The sequence below is a fragment of the Callorhinchus milii genome, unplaced genomic scaffold (genome assembly GCF_018977255.1).
Source record: "Callorhinchus milii isolate IMCB2004 unplaced genomic scaffold, IMCB_Cmil_1.0 Scaffold6, whole genome shotgun sequence".
NCBI classification, from domain to species: domain Eukaryota; kingdom Metazoa; phylum Chordata; class Chondrichthyes; order Chimaeriformes; family Callorhinchidae; genus Callorhinchus; species Callorhinchus milii.
The window spans coordinates 20,749,594-20,767,349 of record NW_024704747.1 but is presented as its reverse complement, the minus strand read 5'-3'; the positions used below and the strand labels follow the sequence as shown (position 1 = coordinate 20,767,349).

The window sequence follows — 17,756 nt, the reverse complement described above, 5'->3', positions numbered from 1 at the left end:
GGTGTGTTTGTAGGATCAAACAGTTGTGCGTTTTTTTTTAAAACCAAATGGAAGTATGACAATGTGGTTGGGTCCTGCTCTCCAAAAGTCAATGTTTGTTAGCGTAAAAGTATGTGTTTCCCGACTTCCCAACAGCAAAGAGCCTCTCCAAGTGTTGCGACAGATGTTGGCGTTGGGATTCGCTGGACCACAGTGTGTAGGTGTATCCCGAGACGCACCGAGAAGAGCGTCGCATCTTCTCCGCAACTCGTGTCCTCGTTGTGCGCATCGAACGTTCGACCGTCGATCGAAAACTTTCCGTCGGTACCAAAGTGAACTTCCACGACGATGCGACGATGAATGTGGTCAACATGAAAGAAAACAAATCACTTTTGGGGCCTTTGTTAATAATAGAACAACGTCCGATGTGGATTGGTGTAGTGCAGCGACGGTATTTATAAGCCAAACTAATCATTTTACATATATATATATATAAAACGAACAAACTCACCTTTGGATTCTCCTTACGTTAAAAGGCGAGTGCTGCAGTGTTTCGGAACTGACGGTAAAAGGGTCAGATCTGAAACTAGTTTCGACGCAAAACTATTGCCTCTGCGTTTTATTTCCCTTTTGCAGTGTGTGAACGACAAATTAAAAGCCACGTAAAGTGCACAGGTTTTGCCCCATTCGGGACCGGGCGCTCGCAGTCGGGGGTTTCGTTTCACTGCCCTGTCACTGAAATTGGGAGTGTGTGGAAGGAAACGTTTAAGGGAACGCATAGTTGCGAACCTTTTTTTTCTTCTCCTTTGGGTGGGGAGGCGGACGGTGCAAAGTTATTAATGGTCAATGAGGATATTTACGGGATAGGGGCTCAGATCGGATGCGATGCACGAATTCTAAGCACAAGAAAAAAACGTGAACCACCACCGTTGCCCCATTGCGTCTTCGACCCTAACAGCGGAGTGAGGAGAAGCGAGTGAGTGAGTGTGTGTGTGTGTGTGGGTGTGTGTGTGGAGTGGGGGTTGGTGGTGGTGGTGGGGGTTGGTGTGTGTATGTGTGTGTGGGGGGTGGGGGTGGGATGGGGGGGTGGGGGGGGATTGCAAACCCAAGTTACAACTACAAGACCCAGAATGCTGGCTCCCCTGCAAGTGGGCTATCGTGGGCGATGCTGTGATGGATGTGGTGCTGGAGCCAATGGCCGAGGGCTCGGCAGGTGCTCTGGGCTCTGATGGCTGCCAATGGGCGGCTCTCGGCTGAGTTGGTGCCGGGTTCAGCGCTGCTGCTGCTGCGGCGAGAGAGCGCTGTGCAAGTAAGTGCTCGGAGGGGTGTGTGTGTGAGAGAGAGAGAGAGAGAGAGTGAGAGAGAGAGAGAGAGTGTGAAAGAGAGAGAGAGAGGGAGGAGAGAGGAAAGCGCGCAGAGACTCAGCCCCTCTCTTTCAGGCTCAACCAGAGCAACTTCAGGCGTCTGCAAACTCCCAGGTTCAGCGCAGACCACAAGCCATTGGCACAAGTGGGAGAGAGAGTGAGACAGTCGGAGAGAGAGAGAGTGCAGAGAGTGCAGAGAGAGAGAGAGAGAGGGTGCATAGAGAGAGAGAGAGAGAGGGTGCATAGAGAGAGAGGGTGCAAAAGGGGTGGAGGGGTGGAGGGGGGCTGGAGAAAGACACTGGACTCGCTGCCTCCTCATAAGGATACACTGGCAGTCATGTAATTTTTACGCAGAACTGAGTGACCAGACGAGAAAACGATGAAGTTGGCGACGCTTCTGGCTGTGAGCTTTCTCCTTGCAGTGGTGAAGATGCGGGGAAGTCTGTCTCAGTCAGGTGGGTGACCGGGTTTTGTTCAACCTCTTCAGGTGGAGCCGATGCTTCTCCTGGTGTATTGTGCAGCGCTCGTAAACTTCAGCGAAGAGGGCAACTTCCCAGCAGAGGATTCGCTCCTGGTTGATTCTGTGCCGTTTAACGTGGCTGTCAGTGTCAGTGTCAGTGTCAGTGTCAGTGTCAGGGCTCAGGAGGCTGTTTGCACTGTGTGTCCCCTCCTCCCAAACCATGGTAACTCAGAGCCGCAGAAATGCTCTTAACAATTTGAATCGTCTGAAAGCTTTCCCGCTGCTGTTGCATTTATAAGCTTTTGTCCGAGCCCTTTAGAATGATGTATGTTGACTCTGTAGAAAAGCACTTGAGCTTTGAACGTGTCGTTTCAGCCGATGGGAATTTCTGATGTGGCAATGAACCCGATTGTGTCTGGGAATCTCCAGCTTTGCCACCTTAACGTGGTCCCGGAGTGTGTGAGGGACCTGGTCGGGTCTGAGCAACTTTTCTGCCAGTGACATGTCCAGGAGTCTGGAAACAGAAAGTTCACATTGATAACAAAACTGTTTTAAGTCCCATCAATAATAAAGGAACAAACTGGGATCCCAAGTGAGGAGAGGCGGCGAGTTGTGGGATACACTGTATTGTCGTTACATTTCTCTGCTAATGTGTGTGTGTGTTTTTTTTTCTTGTGTATGATTCAGCTTTGCTAAAGTGTGAGCTGTGCATATGACTGATCGGGACCCTCTGCTCAGTAACCAGCAGTAGTCTGGGGGGGAGTTTGCTTTGATATCAATATGAAATTAAGCCCAGATCACTTAAAACGAACTGCCAGAGGGCAACAAGATGTTGAAGTTGGATCGCTTTTAGATGAAGCAAATTAAGCAAACGAAGGCAGACAATCTGCTCCTCGCGTTATTAGACGCGCTTGAAGTGAAATGAGAGTGGAATATTTGAAAGATGCAAATGTTAGAGAAATGATGGGTAACCCCACGCCACCCACCGCATACGTGGAAGCACGACAGGAGATTAACAGAGGATGCATTATGAAACGCCCGCATTATATTTTCTGCTTTGTGGCTAAAAAGTTCTCTGCAGACAGTCTACCCCGTGCAGCATGCGTTGCAAAAAAAAAAAAAAAAAGATATTAAGGTGCTTTTTTTAAAAAAAATCCAATTGAGGACAACTCGTCCCTTGTAGCTGTTGGATTGCAGATTTCGATTGCACTCTGCATGTCTGGGGTGTCAGACTGGATGTGTTCAGTGATGACTGCCTCCGGTTAACTAAAGGCATTAGCCTTTTGTTTGGATCCGCATCTGCATAAAAGTTAACTCCGTAATACCCTCGAGATCGGGTGTGAAGGAATGAAAGGGAACGCGTCCTCATAGGGGTCTGAGGATTAAAACCGCATTTAGGTCACGTCTGGAGCGCTTTTACTCAATCAACTCGATCCTCTCTCAGGGAAAGAAAATAAAACATAAGGACCCGAGTTACTTTCTTCTCCATATTTTGTTGTCGAATTCAACGACGTATGTATATTATTCATATGTGCACTGTGCCACTCGCGTTAAGGCACCTAACGAGCATAACGTTGGGTGGTTTTCGATGGAGACGTTGACCACTTAACCGCACGGGTATAAAGTATAAAGACGGCGGGGAAACTGGAGATCTTGAAGGTTTAAAGATTTGGTGTATGTTTTTAACTGTACAACCAACCCGGGCATCAGCTGCAACCTCTCCCGTAGCCGCCGTGAGAGGGTGAGAGCGATGAGGGTTTGCGCGTCTGTCTGTGTTGACACGTTAACAGAGCTCCTGATACTGATACTGATCGGCGTGTGAGCGACAGAGAGGAGCGCAACATCGCGCGTCCTGTGATGGCGAGCAATGTGCCTCTGATCGCTGTTGACAGTCACCGCCAACACACACACACACACACACATATACACACACACACACACAGATACACACTCACACACACACACAGATACACACACACACACACACACACACAGATACACACTCACACACACACAGATACACACACACACACAAACACATACACACACACACACACACAGATACACACACACACAGACACACAGATACACACACACAGATACACACACACACAGATACACACACACAGATACACACACACACACACACACAGATACACACACACACACAGATACACACACACACAGATACACACACACACAGATACACACACACACAGATACACACACACACAGATACACACACACACACACATACACACACACACAGATACACACACACACACAGATACACACACACACACACAGATACACACACACACACAGATACACACACAGACACACACACACACAGACACACACACACAGATACACACACACACAGATACACACACACACACACAAACACAGATACACACACACACAGACACACACACAGATACACACAGACACAGATACACACACACACACAGACACACACACAGACACACACACACAGATACCAAGCGGTCTCTCTGGTGCTTACACAGAGTGAGCAGAGTTGCGCTGTGGCTCAGTCCGATCGTCCCCCCGACTGCCCCTCACCAGGACAGCCCCGACTCTCCGTGGCTATCAGCTGTCACGTATAGTTGTTTATTTTTCTCACTGTGTTATATCCTCTTTGCCTTCTTTCGTGTCACCCCTTCCTCGGGATCCCTTTCCTCCCTTTCTACCGTTTTATTTTATTTTGTTTCATCGCTATTGACGCCGGTGTCCGGTTCTCCCCCTGTCCGGATGTCTTTGCTATATTTTCTTTCATGTGTTTTTGTTCCCTCAGTCTTTTAATCATCATTTTGAAGGCTCCCCCTCCCCCCCCACCACCCACAAACACACACATACACACACACATACACACACACATACATACATACATACACACATACACACACACATACACACACACATACATACACACATACACACATACATACATACACACATACATACATACACACATACATACATACACACATGCATACACACATGCATACACACATGCATACATATAAATACACATACAAACACACACATACACACAAACATACATATACATACATACACACATACATACACACACACAACATACATACATACATACATACACACACACATACATACACACACACACATACATACATACACACACATACATACACACACACACAGACATACATACACATACATACACACACACAAACATACATACATACACACATACATATATACCGCTGTAGACTTCAGATTTTGACTCCTTCCTCACTTCTAATAAGAGAAGCAAAGGGTTAACTTCCTTTCTCTCACAGTCTGTGCCCCACTCACTGACCCCTCGTGTCCCGGTTCTTGGTTCCCTTTCGCTGATTTTGGTCTCCAGGTTCACTGAGTGATGGATCCCGTGTCCCCGCGGACACCGCTGCCCTGAGCGGCCCCGCCCCGGGGTCCCGGGTTACCGGTCGGGGCTGCACTTATTCTGCACAGACTGGAGTCTGAGCGATATGTCACACACATTGGCCACACATTGCCGTCCAGTCTGTGGACAAGAATCAACTCAAAGAACTATGCCGAGTGCTTAATAACAACAAACCTTATTATTTAGTAGTATTGTGTGTGGCCAAAAAGATGTTTCCCATCAACATCTTTTCGCCTCATAACCTACCAACGTTTCCGCGTAGAGTGTCAGCTCCCCCCGGGTAGCGACCCCCAGCCCCACCCCCCACCCCACCCCAGCCCCCACCTCCCCCACCCCACCCCAGCCCCCACCTCCCCACCCCACCCCAGCCCCCACCTCCCCCACCCCACCCCAGCCCCCACCTCCCCCACCCCACCCCAGCCCCCACCTCCCCCACCCCACCCCAGCCCCCACCTCCCCCACCCCACCCCAGCCCCCACCTCCCCCACCCCACCCCAGCCCCCACCTCCCCCACCCCACCCCAGCCCCCACCTCCCCCACCCCAACCCAGCCCCCACCTCCCCCACCCCAGCCCAGCCCCCACCTCCCCAGCCCACCCCACCCCCAGCCCCCACCCCGCCCCAGCTCCCACCCCCACCCCAACCCCACCTCCCACCCCACCCCCACCTCCCCAACCCCCTTTCGTGTCGGTTCCCTTTCGTTTGCAATAGATGTTGACCATCAACTTGAGCTGTTGCGATGCCACGGGGTGTTCTCCATCCACATTTATTTGGGTCCAGGACATTGGGAACACAGCAAAGGTGGGCAGTAACTGGGGGCATCCCAGATTTTAAGCCGCATGGAGCGATCTCAAGCTCTCCATCTACCAGTTTCAGGGATTGTTTTGATACCCCCCCCACACAGTTTGTCAATTTCTCATTAAATTATTAAACACTTGTTGTGTTGTGTTGTGTTATGACGGGCGAGCGATTTCTTGTATCCGTCACTGGAACATGACATCCAGACAAATGGTCCCCCCAATGGTTTCACTTAGACTTCACTTTAAGTAGCGATAGGAAACCGATGCTTTTTAATCATCAGCGAGTCTCCGCAGTGTTGTTGTGTGTGGAGTGCTCTGTGTGCGTGTGTGTGTGTGTGTGAGAGAGAGAGCTCGACTGATGGCTCGAACCAGACTCTGATCACACCCGGTTTAAGCTGATGGAAACCGTGCTCCTCGTTTTAAAATGCACGACTGGAGGGAGGGGTTCAATGGTTCGTTCTTAACTCTCAGCAGTTTTTTTTTCCGGTATGAAATGGTCCTCACTATCAGGGTTGATAGTGTCGCCTTCTAGGGCTGCCTCTCTCTCTCTTTCTCCCTCCCTCTCTCACTCACTCACTCGTGCTATCTTTAAGCCGTGCTGATACGTGCTAAAGCTCTTAAATATTCTTGCTGTTCTCTTAGGCTGCAGACAGGTTACTGCGGTGCACACAGAGGACGGGAACCTCATTTGAAGTCAATTTCTCAGTGCAAGTCTGGGTCACCAGACTACCAGACTACTATGATTTGCCTTAGAAAACAGTCACTTTCACTCGACCATGATTACTGAGCTTGGGAACGGCTTCGAGAAGTGTCAACCCTATAATAGTGCTATCAGGTCCTTTATCTTCGTTCTCACTCTTCAATCTGGCTGGTGTCCTGGGTCGCTCACCTATATTTCTCAATCGAATAAACACATAGGTCAATGTTTGCGTAATAATAACCATCCTTGCATTTGATATAGCACCTTCCCCCCGGCTCGGCATCGGGCGTCACCATGGTTAAGGGCTCCGGAACTCTGTCCGGTGTGGAGGGTGCTATATAAATGCAAGTTGTTAATCATAATAATCCTTGCATTTGATATGGCGCTTTTCACGTCTTCTCGACGTCTTAAAGCGCTTCACAGACTATACTGTAAAGTGAATTGACGGTATATTTTGTGGGCGAAATGCGGCAGCCAACTGCCCGCAGCAGTGTCCCACAAATAGTCGTGGATTGAGTAACCAAATTATTATTGTGTTTTTTTCGTGAGGGATTATTATCAGGCGTGTGGAGTAAGGAAACTTGCCCAAGGTTTCGCCCTGCCGGGAATCAAACCCAGGGCTCTCGTTTGAGAGGCGAGTGCTCTAATCACTAAACTACAGGACTCCATCCTTGCATTTGATGTTGTTGCTGTTGTTGTTGTTAACACGTCTTGGAGACATCTCAGAGCGTAAGAGATATACTGCACTGTGTACGGTTCGTAAGATATACTGTGTACGGTGACTATATTTTGTATACATTAAATATACACTCAAAACTTGCATACTCTAAATATACACTAAATTCTTGCATACACTAAATATACACTAAATATACACTAAATTCTTGCATACACTAAATATACACTAAATTCTTGCATACACTAAATATACACTAAATTCTTGCATACACTAAATATACACTAAATTCTTGCATACACTAAATATACACTAAATTCTTGCATACATTAAATATACACTAAATTGTTGCATACACTAAATATACACTAAATTCTTGCATACACTAAATATACACTGGATTCACTAAATATAACAACAAACAACAAATTACATTTGTATAGCGCCTTTCACGTCAGGAGGACAATCCCAGTATACACTCAAAACTTGTGTGCACTAAATATACAGGTATCTTTAGCGGTGTCGCACGGTGTGCACCGGTCTGCGGCTGTACACACAGAGTAGGAGACAATTTATATCAAACGGGATCGGTGTCCCGGGTTTGTGCTTTCTGAAAGCATCCCGAGTGGGGCCCCTCTGCGGGGAACTGCCGCCCAACCTTCACCGCTGTCCATGTGCTGCTGCAGTGCGGTCCGCGGGACCCCCATCCCCTCACCCCCACCCCCGACCCCTCGCCCCCACCCCCACCCCACCCTCTCGCCCCCACCCTCACCCACTCGCCCCCACCCCCACCCTCTCGCCCCCACCCCCACCGATACGAACCGACACCCCTCTGTTCGCAAGTCGCGCCGCTGGGACTCGAGGCTGTGGGGGGTTGGGGGGGGCGGGGAGGGGCGGGGGGTTGGGGGGGATGTGGGGGTTGGGGCGAATGTGGGGGGTTGGGGGGGTGTGGGGGGTTGGGTGGGGGGGTGGGGGGTGTGGGGGAGGGCAATGTGGGGGGTTGAGGAGGGTTGGGGATGTGGGGGTTGGGGGGGGGATGTGGGGTTTGGAGGGGGAAAGAGTCAACATGTTTTTTTTATTAACGAAATGAGTTTGTGCACTGACTGGGCGCGAATAATTAAACAACACTCATAAATTCTCTTAAATTGGGATTTCACCCATTACACTTTCCCCAGAAAGTCATTACCAGCGCCCAATAAATCAGAGATAAGGGACGAGAGAGAGAAAGAGTCTGTCCGCCTGGAGGACGTTGACTTTTGGTTACTGGGGACGTGACAACAAGTCTGTACGTTTCCGTAAGTGTAACATTCCCAGTTATTGCTCCACAGTTCACCAATGTTAATGCAGATAAAACTTTGATTGGGGATTTTTGCAGCTGTCACCAACCGGACGCTTTGGTGTGAATTTGACGAAGCACTGATAATAATCATAATAATAATCTTTGCATTTGTTATAGCGCTTTTCACGTCTTCTAGACGTCCCAAAGCGCTTCACAGAATATACTGTAAAGTGAATTGACTGTATGTTTGTGGGCGAACACGGCAGCCAATTACGCACAGTAATGTCCCACAAACAGTCGTAAATTGAAAATGACCAATTTATTATTGTTTTGTTTTTTTGGAGGGATTATTATTAGGAGTGTGGAGTAAGGAAACTTGCCCAAGGTATCGCCCTGTCTGGAATTGAACTCAGGTCTCTCGCTCGCAAAGCGAGTGTTCTAACCACTGAGCTACAGGACTCCACAAGATAACGATTCTGCTGGAGAGAGACAGAGAGATTGAGAAAGGGTGGAGAACCTATCAGGGTTGATTTCAGTGAGATCAATCGGCCATGAATCGTTCAATAGACTGGATTTGTGTGTGCCGGGATCATGAGCAAATCTAATTACACAAGATCGGAATTAAAAACATTGAAAAAAAATTGAAAATACAGATTAACGCTTTCTCCGAATCTCACTTGTTTTGGTCACACGAGGAAACCCGTTCAAGGCGCTTGAAGAGCATCCAAGCGAGACTGCGAGGTCCAGGCATGTCACCCACACATGGAAATTCCCGTGTCCGAAGTGGGATATTCACTCCCTGGAAGAATACACGTTTATTAGCTAATTCTGGAGCCTATTAGGCGAAGATTGGTAAGAGCCAAGGCTCGGGGGACCCCAGAGTGGGGTACTGCTAGAGTTTAACTAGATAAAGCCTAACAACAACAACAACAAGATTACATTTGTATAGAGTTTGAAAGCATAGATTTGCAGTCGTCCCCCCACCCCACCACCCCTCCCCTCCCCCACTTGGTCCCTCTTCCAAAAGAAAATATTATTTTCAGAGACCACATTTTTTTTTGAAAAATAGTAATTATTTGAGGTCAAGGTAGACAAAACGTGTTCAAGATCAGTCCAGTGATGTCCAAATCTAGTCAATATTTATTCTGTTGCTTTACGAGTGGCTCGTTTTTGTAGAATCATAAAATAATATTTTGAATGTTGGATCAATAGACAACAGGCTAAATTGATATATTATTTAAAGCATAATAGTGGGGCTCACAGCTAATTCCATTCTGAACTGAGTAGTACTGTATTTGCTGTTTTTAGTCTTTAAAGACCCAATGAAATAAAAGTCAACTAAATACCATATGTTTTAGCACCCTGTAGATCAGGATGTTTGACTTGCTTCAGAAAATGCTCATTTTCCCTCACTCACGTAGGCAATTATTACTGCATAAGTAATGCTATTTTACCTTTGATTTTTTTTTTGCCCCATCTGGCTACGAGGCTAATATCAGATCTTTGATATTTCTCTGCACGGGATTGTGGGAGTGAGATATTATACCAAAGTGTTTCTTAAATAGCTGCATGTTTGTCAGTGACCTGTAATAAATGACCCGTGAATGAGAAATGGCAGTTTGGGGGTGCTCATTCACCTTGCATTCATGCAGAAATAACAGAGTCGCCTTCCTAGCCTGAAAAGGGGAGCTGACCTTGGCAAGCAGTCATTTTCACAGAGCAAACTTCCACCAGGCAATTGTCGCTTTAACTGGCTGTTTTATACTGTGCTGCACTTGTCACCCTGAATAATGAAAGTTGACGTTTAAGGTGGCTCCGCAGAGTTCAATGTTGTCCTTTGATTTCTGAAAGGTTTTTGTTTACTGGGGGGAGAAGAAGAGATCTAAGTGTTTGGAACGTAAAACATAAAGCAGGATTCGTTAAGCAGGTTTCTGATCTAATTAAAATTGCCAGCATCTTTACTGCATTGGTTTGAACAGAGGAGTAATGGTTCAACAATCATGACTACTTCATAGTTCCACACGCTTTACATAGCGAGATAAAGGAGCTATATATTTTTTTGCATGTGTGTATTTGTGTACCAGTGAGTGACTAATTCTCATCCACAATAGTATTTCGGGGTTCACATGGAGTATTCCTCATGTGTAAGGTCCGTAAGTGGGCCATTGGATTCTGTTCCCTAGAGGAAGCTAATTTAAGAAGTAAAGTGATTTTTATATTGAGGCGATAGATAGGGTCAGCACCCTAAACCCTGAAATGAATTCCACCTGTCGCAATGGGTATTTTGTTGCAATTTCGCACAGAACTCAATTTGAGAATAAGCCAGTGAGTGCTACTGAGATGAAAATGTTGATGACTGGATGTGTTCGCGCGTTATAGACTAAGGTCACACGAAGTACAACTTTCCTATTACAATTTTACAAGTAAGCCTACAGGAGTTGCATCAGGAGCTACATTCACATCCACCAATGATACTTATCCTTTTGAATATCAGAGGGTTACAATAATGTGGTTGTGCATCCTTCTGAAATTGATTTATTCAGTCAATGTGTTTAAATAGCTTGAATTAAAGTATTCTGGGATTGAGTTGATAGCATATTTCTTTTTGTTTGGAAGGTATCTTGGTGGCATTTCGGGTTCCAAGGGAAAAGTCTGGTCAGCTCCCCTTCCCCCCCCTCCCCTTTTCCTGTTGGGAGCATATCTCAAAGCACTTCACAGGGTTTACTGTAAAGTGTACTGACTGTGCATTTGTAGACAAATGCGGGAGCCCATTTTAGCACAGGAATGCCATACCCATACTTTGGGTGTTGGGGAAAGAGCATGGAGTTTGCTGCTGTAGGAGCTGTCAACAGCATTAACATGATGGACAGATTGTCCTCCAATGTGCTGTAAGCATTCTATGATTGCCCTTCAAATTAGTCTTGGAACGTCCTCCCAATGTGAAAGGTGCTTTACAAATGTAATTTTGTTGTTGTTGTTGTTGGTCTTAATGTAGGAGATCTACCATACAGTTTGTGGCTTTTTTCCTTATGACATGTTTGTGCATAGCTTGGGTCCTTTGTGAAAAAAACATTTGGTCACTCCATCCATGACTGTGCGCAATTGGCTGCTGCGTTTTGCCCACAAAATATTCACTTCACTTCAATTCACTTCACAATACATTCTGTGAAGCACTTTGAGACATCTCACCAATGTGATAAGTGTTATTATCAATTGCAAGAATTATTAATAATACAATCAGTAAACTAGTTTCTTTAAACAAAAAGGAACAACTGTATTTGTCTTATGCAATTAACCTATTTGCTCATTTTGCTCAAACTATGTTTTCCATCGAGATATGATAATTCAATTTGAATAGGGAAAGAACTCAGCAAATTCCTATACTCTTGATAACCGAACACAAATTATATTAGCTCCAGGGTATGTTTTGATGAGTGTGTTTGAAGTAATGCATGTGTAAAAAGCACGTTTCTTGCTCTGTCGGTTGCCAGAACTTGTGAACTACCTGAGTCAGAATGAGAATTTGGGCATTAATATAGCATTCTATATTTTGGTGTCAAGGAATAGCTTGGAATATATGCAGGAATGCCCTAAAGCAAAAACAGATACCTACTGGCCTCAAACAGTTGAACACAATGTAGTAATTTTGTTTAGTCCAGTGTAGAAGAAAGTACATGTTCAGATTGCCTTTTATGAACCAAGTGATTTTGACAGTGACACAGGTGTTTAAAGTGCGGAGTGAAAACAGCACTGCTTCGTTCCAGAGAACATACAGCAATGCATTTCTATGACTGTTATACCACACAACAGCTATCTGTACATTCTTGGATGTTAAAGAGTGTATTTTATTATTTTCCCATGGTGAATGATCCATAATGTGGCTTCTGTTGTATGAGGTTGCAGTGCAGTAAAGAGTAAACTGAAGATCAATAAAACATGGAACTTTGCTGCTTGAACTTGCATAAAATGTGGTTATTTTGTTCTGTTTGCCAATATTAGCAAATGTATAAAATGGTATTCCCAGGTGAGGCAAATTGAGTGCTTTTTTTTAGCAATAATTACAATTTTCTTCCCCATAAAATCATGCCAAAAAAGTTCATAAACATCTTGTAAAAGATTGATTAAGTTTCCAACCATGTCCTGTGAAGAGTAAATTATTCCTATCCATCAGCCCGGTGTAATGGAAGCTATCTCACCTCTGAGTCAGAAGGTTGTGGGTTCAAGCCCCATGTCGGGACTTGGAATCACATAGTCTAAAACGACACTCCAATGCAGTGCTGGAGCGTATCGCATTTCAGAGGAGCACTGTCCTTCAGATGAGATGTTAAACCGAGGTCCCGTCTGCCTGTTCAGGTGGATGTTAAAGATCCCATGGCACTATTCAAAAAGAAAAGGGAGTTTCTCCTGGTGTCCTGGCCAACAATTCCCCCAATAAAATTGGTCACTTACTCTATGGCTCTTTGTGGGACATTGCTGTGCGCAACTGGCTGCTCACAAAATACACAGTGAATCCACTTTACAGTACATTCTGTGAAGCGCCTTGAGATGTCTCAACAATTTGAAAGGTGCCATACCAAATGCAAGGATTATTATTATATTCAATTGTACTGCTATTGTGTCTTATTCAACTGCAGCCATTAGATGTGCAATCAGCCTTCACACATCTGTCTCTAAATATACAGGCACCACAGTTTAACTTAAATTCTGTGAAACACTTTGCGAGGTTTTGAAAATGTGATAAGGTGCTATTTTAATGCAAGAATCATTATTATTATTAAACATAAATTCACATAGTATACTGCACAGGATGTCTAAATATTGTGAAATGCTGTAAAAAAATCCCAGCCAGATGTTTTCTTGATTACAATATGAGTACTTGTATAATATAATCAACAGGAAGACCCCACACTGTCTTGTGATCAATATAGATTCATTGGGGTCAAATAAGATACCTTTCAGCTCTAACATTTGAATGGCTAAAGGCAAGCAGGACATCTCACCCAAAACAATTTCAGCATTGATTCAATGCGAGAATTGCATCACTCCACTCTGAACGTACAATGAAAATATATATAATAACCTTAAGAAATAAAAACAAGTCAGCTGTTGAAAACTTGTTTCCAATTGCTTTATCCACTGCAACACGTAAAGATAAGTGACTTCATCGATCTTGTTTAAAATTTTGACCTCTGACGGTCTGTGTTTCTTCTCTGTCAATAATAACTTTGAAATCCAGACTCAGTTGGCCAACAATAAATGGACACTGTTGTCGCATTTTACTGTGGTTTCATTTTCAGACAGCAACAGCATTTGGGGAATAATGTCGTCCTTATCTTTCTGTGGTCAAATGTTGTGTCAGTTTCTCTGGTGCAATGAATAGTCATCGCTGTTGGCATATAAAGATATGCTCTCTCTATATCCCCAGTATATAGGATACTTCCTTAATTGCAGTAAATCACCAGAGATTCAAACACCCCAAGTGTTTAAACGGACTGACAGAGTCGTTTTTCACTTAAATTGTCTTACCCGGTAATCAAAATTTATTTATTGAAGGTCGACCTTACCTTACCAGTCCTTACAGTGGGTTTCTGCTCTGACACGTGTTTCCTTAAATTGCTGCATTCCCCTGTCGCCCCATAATACAGCGCTTATCACAGACAATAATTTTTAATAGCTGTCTTTTGCTACAGTTGTTGATGCATTTAAAATGCTCAGCTGAACGGGAATGAATAGAGCGTCCGTTATCATTGAGTATTGGGTTTCACAAAAAAANCATGTGGCTCTGCTTAATTTAGCAGGGGTTGAGTTTATTTTTACTTTCACCTGCAGAAGCACGCCCCGTGGCAAGGTGAGCCGCTAACACAGTGAGACGCTTCACTGGAAGCATAGGCTCTTTTTTTGGAAGGGGAATGCCTCGCAGTGCTGTGGGCAGCGCTCGGGTTTGTTGTCAAATAACAATCCATCGTTGAGCAGCAAATTGATCCCTTGGGACTGTGCGTTTTGCAAGATCATACCTCGAGTAAAGCACACTCGGGGGAAACAGACACACTACGCCAAATAGGATGCAGTTGTAGATTCTTTTGACAAAGACGGTGTGCACGTAATTAAAGTGGATATCAAAGTGCCAGGTTCTTTTTTGCACTGGTGAAGATGTGATCAAAAGACTCCTTAAGGCAACTACGTGGTCTTAGGATTGTTTCGATTGAAAGACACGACTACTTTGTTTGCGGGCTACGTTTAAACTCTCATTTGTTGGCTTTTTTTCCCTCAAAAAAAAATTTAAAAAAATTATTTAAAAAAAAGCCAGAATGGTTGATTAACCAAACTGTTATTTTGATGCCAATTGTACAGCTGAATGGGTGAGCTGTGAAAGAAAGCCGGCATATTTTACCTACTAGTTAGCCAGCTGAACAAAGCATTTCATACCATAGACCGCTTTTTTTTGTTGCTTTCAAGGATACGGTCCAATTTTGTTTTCAATGATTACTGAAGGATGAGGTTATCAGTCTAATAGAAGAAGCCAGTTGGCTTGAAGAGCCTGCAATTAGGATATGTTGGATGAGTAAACTGCAGTAAGACAACAGCCACTTGTATTGTCAAGACAACCGTTTTTATTTTATTTCTCACCCAAGTTCGCCTACAAAATATCCAGTCAATTCACTTTAAAGTATATTCTGTGAAGCACTTTGAGACTTCTTGAAGACGTAATAAGGCACTATATCAAATGCAAGGATTATTATTATATTGAAGCTGAATTATTCTAAATTCACATGAGCAAAGGTTTATCATCTACATAAATGGTTTTGTTTCATCACCCTGGGAGAAAATGAGTGTAAAAGGTGCACAATGCAAAATGAATAGATAGTAATAAGCGAAAGTAGATTTACATGCCTTTTTTTGCTTTCAATAAACATTTAGCAGCAACTTTGCTGGGTTACTGTTTTTCCTATTAAATGCCAATGAGTCACTTAGGATTGTGAGAAGCTGCGAATTGATGTATCTCAGTTACAATTTAATTAACATGGTCTTCATGAAATAACAACAAAATTATAGAACTAGTTCAAATTTCTAAGTCCAGAGGAAGCTACTGTTTTATGATAATAATGCTTAATAATAATAATAATGCTTGCATTTGATATAGCACCTTTCATGTCAAGGGGATGTGTCAAAGTGCTTCACAGTATTTACTGCAAAGTGTAGTGAGTTTATATTTTGTAGTAGCCAATTTAAGCATAGCAATGTCCCGCAAATAGTCATGAAGCAAATCACCAATTTTATCCGCAGATTTATTGGCTGTGACCCCGGATAGTGCCATGGCAATTTTAATATCCACCTAAACAGGCAGACAGTACCTCGGTTTCATGTCTCATCTGAAGGACAGCACCTCCTTGCAACACTACACCAGCACTGTCCTGGAGTGTCAACCTAGACTATAATAATAATCCTTGCTTTTGATATAGCGCCTTATGAGTTCAATATGTACCTTGAACTCATAATCTTTGGACTCAGAGAGTGCTACCATGGGAAGTGCTATAAATATCATAGTGGGAGTCATTAGGCTGAAAGAGGTAACCTTCTGCTCCTTCCTGATATTTTAAGATTGTAAGTCAGAGTTCAGGAATACAACAGAGCAAGCTTTCAAGTAATTTCGAAATGCAAATGTAACATACTGGAAATTATGTAGTGCATACATCAAAATAAGTAAACCAGCTGCACGAGACAAATTTGTGGTGTATCCTTGTCATAAGTTGTGTAGAAATTGAAAAATTAGTATCCTTCAGTAGTGCCCATCGGATATGACTATTTTTGCCATCGAATTTGAGCATATCGATTGGCAACCCTATTCTTTACCAGTTGAATTTTATCTGACCACCATGCAAAAATAAATATATTCCTGAGTCTAGCAGGTCTACAATACCTCAGGCCACTCATCAGGACTGACCAGACAGCTTGGCTCATCAGCTGGAGGAACACTCACTTCCTTTTCATCATATAACCCCAGTGTCCCAATGGGTACAGTGGACCTAGGTGGAAAACAGCGGGAAGCTTGCCAGACAGTGCTTTCAATGGCAAAGATATGTAGCTTTAGCTAGTTAAACTCCAGCAATTCCCTAACGCAAGCCTTGGTTGTTGCCAATTTGTGTCTAATACTCCCTTCAGAATTAGGTGAGCAGGGTGCGTCCCTAGAGAGAGAGAGAGAATGCACATTCCATTCCAAACAAATGGACATTTTCATACATAATGTGGAACTCTCAATCTGGTTTGGATACTCTTAAGTATGGTGATAGGTTTCTATACATGTCAAACATCCAGCTGACCAAAATAACCTTTTTGTCACTACACTTTGCAGTGAATCCTGTGACGCACTTTGAGATGTCATCCTGACATGAAAGGCATATTAAATTCAATCATCAAAAGTCACTATTATCTGGGTGGCATTGATTGGCACAATAAAAGCTGTCCAATTAAGCACATAATTCCAATATAGTTAAAGCATTATTTTCATTGATTTCTAAAGCCTTAAGAAGCATATTTTATTGCTGAAATTGCCAAATAATGTAGTGCGCAACATAAATAAAAAAACAAAACAATTAGTATGAGTATTTTACTATTAATTGTACCATTAATAAACAGGAAGTAATCATGATAATATCCTTGCATTATATATATTACCTTTGATGTCGGGAAGACATCTCAAAGAGCTTCACAGGATTTACTGTAAAGTGTATTGACTGCATTTGGAGGTGAAAATGGCAGCCAATTTGTGCACAGCAATCGTCTATAAACAGCCATCAAGTGAGTGCCAAATTTTATCTGTGTGATTATTGGCCAGGACACAGAGAGAAACTCCTTAGTTATCAAGAAGAGCAAATCTCAGTGACCAGATTGCAGCTTCACTTGACGTTCATAAAGAAAACTCTGCAAAGGTTGAAGGAGGGGTTTGGGATCCATAGGATAATTTGCCTGTGGTCAGTCAGGTTGCATTTGTATAATGCATAATGAATGGCTTTGGGGTACAAATTGGCAGGTTATAGTGTCAGGAGCCTCTCCTTC

The 17,756-nt window shown here is 43.9% G+C and overlaps 1 protein-coding gene across 1 annotated transcript in view; it reads left to right on the top strand.

Annotated features, from left to right (window-relative positions):
* Window positions 1-1,594: 1,594 nt before the first annotated feature.
* Window positions 1,595-17,756, top strand: part of LOC103182941 (receptor tyrosine-protein kinase erbB-4) — a 374,750-nt gene continuing 358,588 nt past the window's right edge. Inside the window, exon 1 of the mRNA XM_007900138.2 lies at window positions 1,595-1,798. Within this exon, the coding sequence (XP_007898329.1) occupies window positions 1,723-1,798 (76 nt within the window). The 5' untranslated portion in view covers window positions 1,595-1,722. The remainder of the gene's footprint in view (window positions 1,799-17,756) is intronic.